Genomic DNA, 2,971 nt, shown 5'->3' on the forward strand with positions numbered 1-2,971 from the left:
AGCCATTGCTTGTGACCAGCACCTGCACACACCCATGTACTTCTTCCTCCTCAACCTGGCCATCCTCGACCTGGGCAGCATCTCCACCACTCTCCCCAAGGCCATGGCCAACGCCCTCTGGGACACCAGGGCCATCTCCTACACAGGATGTGTTGCACAACTCTTTTCCTTTGTCTTCTTCATCTCAGCAGAGTATTTCCATCTCACCATCATGTCCTATGACAGATACGTTGCCATCTGCAAGCCCCTGCACTACGGGACCTTGATGGACAGCAGAGCTTGTGCCACCATGGCAGCAGCTGCCTGGGGCACTGGGGTTCTCGATTCCCTGCTGCACACTGCCAGCACATTTTCTCTGCCTCTCTGCCAAGGGAATGTTGTGAACCAGTTTTTCTGTGAAATCCCCCAGATCCTCAAGCTCTCCTGCTCAGACTCCTACCATAGGGAAGTTGTGCTTCTCATTTTTAGTGTCAGTTTATTCTTTGGGTGTTTTGTTTTCATTGTGGTTTCCTATGTGCAGATCTTCATGGCTGTGCTCAGGATGCCCTCTGAGCAGGGAAGTCACAAAGCCTTCTCCACGTGCCTCCCTCACCTGGCCGTGGTCTCCGTCTTTCTCAGCACTGCCTGTTTTGCCTACCTGAAGCCTTCCTCTGTCTCCTCCCTATCCATGGACCTGGTGTTGGCACTTCTGTACTCAGTGGTTCCTCCAGCAGCGAACCCCCTCATCTACAGCATGAGGAACAAGGAGGTCAAGGATGCAGTGAGGAAAGTGATGAACAAATGTCTTTCAAAAGCAGTGAACTGCCCATTTTTTGGAATTCATGGCTTGTAAGGCAGCTTTTTACTGAACCAAGCTCTTTTCTTGTTTATTTTCTGCTATTTTACATGAGTAATTTATTTGTATTATTTTTAAAAATATTGTATTTTTTTTCACTACAATGTCATTATTGAAATCAATTGCTGTTCACCTAGTACCTTTGTAGTTTAGCCCAGACATGCTGTATATAGTAAAACAGGCTCTCTGTGAACCATAACATAATAAAGGTCATGCAGTCACTCTGTCTGTCAGCCTTCTTGTGAGACATTTCAGGAGCTGTCGGGGTCAGATGTTTTCAGAAACCCACAGTCCAGCTGGAAGCAGAGAGCTGTTCATCAGCAGCAGTGGCCAGCAGCAGCAGCTGGTTTAAACGTTGGTTGTCAGGTCCCCTCTTCCTCATTCCCTGTGAGACCCTGCAAACAACAAGTTCTTGGATGTCTGTTATCATGTCAGAAGTTCCCAAGGTTTCTCCAGGGCTTCTTCCAATTTCTACACAGACGTGTATGTGGTCACTGCCTCCAGGATGGTCTGTGGAGAGAGAAATCTCCACAGATCTCTCATTGGCAAGTGGCAGCTCTACACTCTCCTCAGCCGCTCATTGGTCAGAGGCAGTTCTGGACCCATGTCACCATCTCATTGCTCAGCGGCAGCGCTGCCAACTCCAATTGGCTGAGCCTCCGCACGTGCGAGTGGCAGCCATCTTCCTTCTCGGGGCTGCCCGGCTCTCCCCTCATTCTGCTGAAGCCACACGGCAGCTGTAGGGAGGGAACAGGGTAGTATGGGGCTGTGGGTGGCAGTGGGATGGATCTAGGGGTGAATAGTGGGAGATATGGGGTTGTAGTGGGCTGAGGGGGGATACCAAGGGATAAGGAATGGGTGGCTGTGAGAAGAACGCGGGGGCTGTAGGGGGATATGGGTTGTAGATAGCTGTTGTGGCAATGTAGAGGGACGTGGAGGAGTGGAGGGGCTATCGGGAGAGATGTGGGGCTATGTGGAGCATTTGGGGGGCTATAGAGGGATATTAGGCTGTGTGGGGTTTCTAGGAGGATATGGGGCTGTCGGGTGCTAGGGGGACTGCAGGGGTAGATGTAGGTGTATGTGAGGCTATGGGGAGCTTCCTAGTGGCCATAGGAGAGGTATGGAGTTATAGAAAGTTGTCAGGGACTTTGATGTGGTATAGGGGTATATGGGACAGTGGGGACTCTGGGGAGAATATAGGTGACTGCGGAGGGGATACAGGGCTTATGCTGGGCTGAGGGGTCTACGGGGGATCATAGAGCTCTAGGGAGCTTAGGGGCTGCAGTGTTATGTAGGCCTGTGGGGGAGGTTCTACAAGAGTTCCATAGGGTGCTCTGGGTGGGCTATAGGAGGATTATGGGGGATATGTGTCTCTAGGGGGCTGTGGGTGGGCAGTAGGAGGATTCTAGTGGCATGCATGGCTTTTGGGGATGTATGGGGCTATAGGGTGATATGGGGCTATAGAGTGGGTTATAGGGGCATGTGGGGCTAGAAGGCTCTCCCTCGCTTTCCCCTTTCCTTTCCCCTCCCTGTTCCCCTTCCATAACATGGTGGGTGAAATGCTAGTCCTGAAATTTAAATCAGAATTGGAATTGTATTGGACTAGAATATGACTGTTTTGTGGTCCTGGATCTGAACTGTGTTTTCTCCTGGGGCTTCAAGTCCAGGCGCTGTTTAATAATGACTTTGGAGAAGATTTTAGCATCCAGTCTGCTGCTCAGGAAGAAAGAAGGAGGTTTCTGGAGAACTTGCTGAATAGTGGAGCGGCTGCTGAACCTCCCCTTTTTTGCTGAACCACCGTCCTTTTTCCACACTGGTTTGACCTTCTCTTTAGAGACTTCGCATTCCAATTTAATCACACCCCGCTCATCACCAAAAACATCATCCATGGACTTCATGAAGACAGCAGGCTTCTCTGCAATTAAAAAGGCAAAACAGAACAATGTGATACAGAAGTTGAGACATTTCCAGTTGCTTTCAGATTTTTAAAGAGGGATAAATAAATCTTTACCAGCACTGACGACATCAATATAGAACCTAAAGTGGTTTCATGTCTGTTGACTGAATGCACTTTATGGAATTCTGAACTAATCAGTAGGAGAATACAGGGAACAGGAGGGACAGCCTGCATTGCCG

The 2,971-nt window shown here is 49.5% G+C and overlaps 1 protein-coding gene across 1 annotated transcript; it reads left to right on the plus strand.

The window, feature by feature from the left end:
* Positions 1 to 211: 211 nt before the first annotated feature.
* Positions 212 to 1,594, plus strand: LOC146756472 (olfactory receptor 14J1-like). Its single transcript, XM_085524535.1, has 2 exons — positions 212 to 828; positions 1,315 to 1,594. The coding sequence occupies exons 1-2, from the start codon at positions 212 to 214 to the stop codon at positions 1,592 to 1,594; spliced, it is 897 nt and encodes a 298-aa protein (XP_085380661.1).
* Positions 1,595 to 2,971: the final 1,377 nt, after the last annotated feature.

Source organism: Coturnix japonica, chromosome 27 (assembly GCF_054131305.1).
Source record: "Coturnix japonica strain WE chromosome 27, WE-NBRP24, whole genome shotgun sequence".
NCBI classification, from domain to species: domain Eukaryota; kingdom Metazoa; phylum Chordata; class Aves; order Galliformes; family Phasianidae; genus Coturnix; species Coturnix japonica.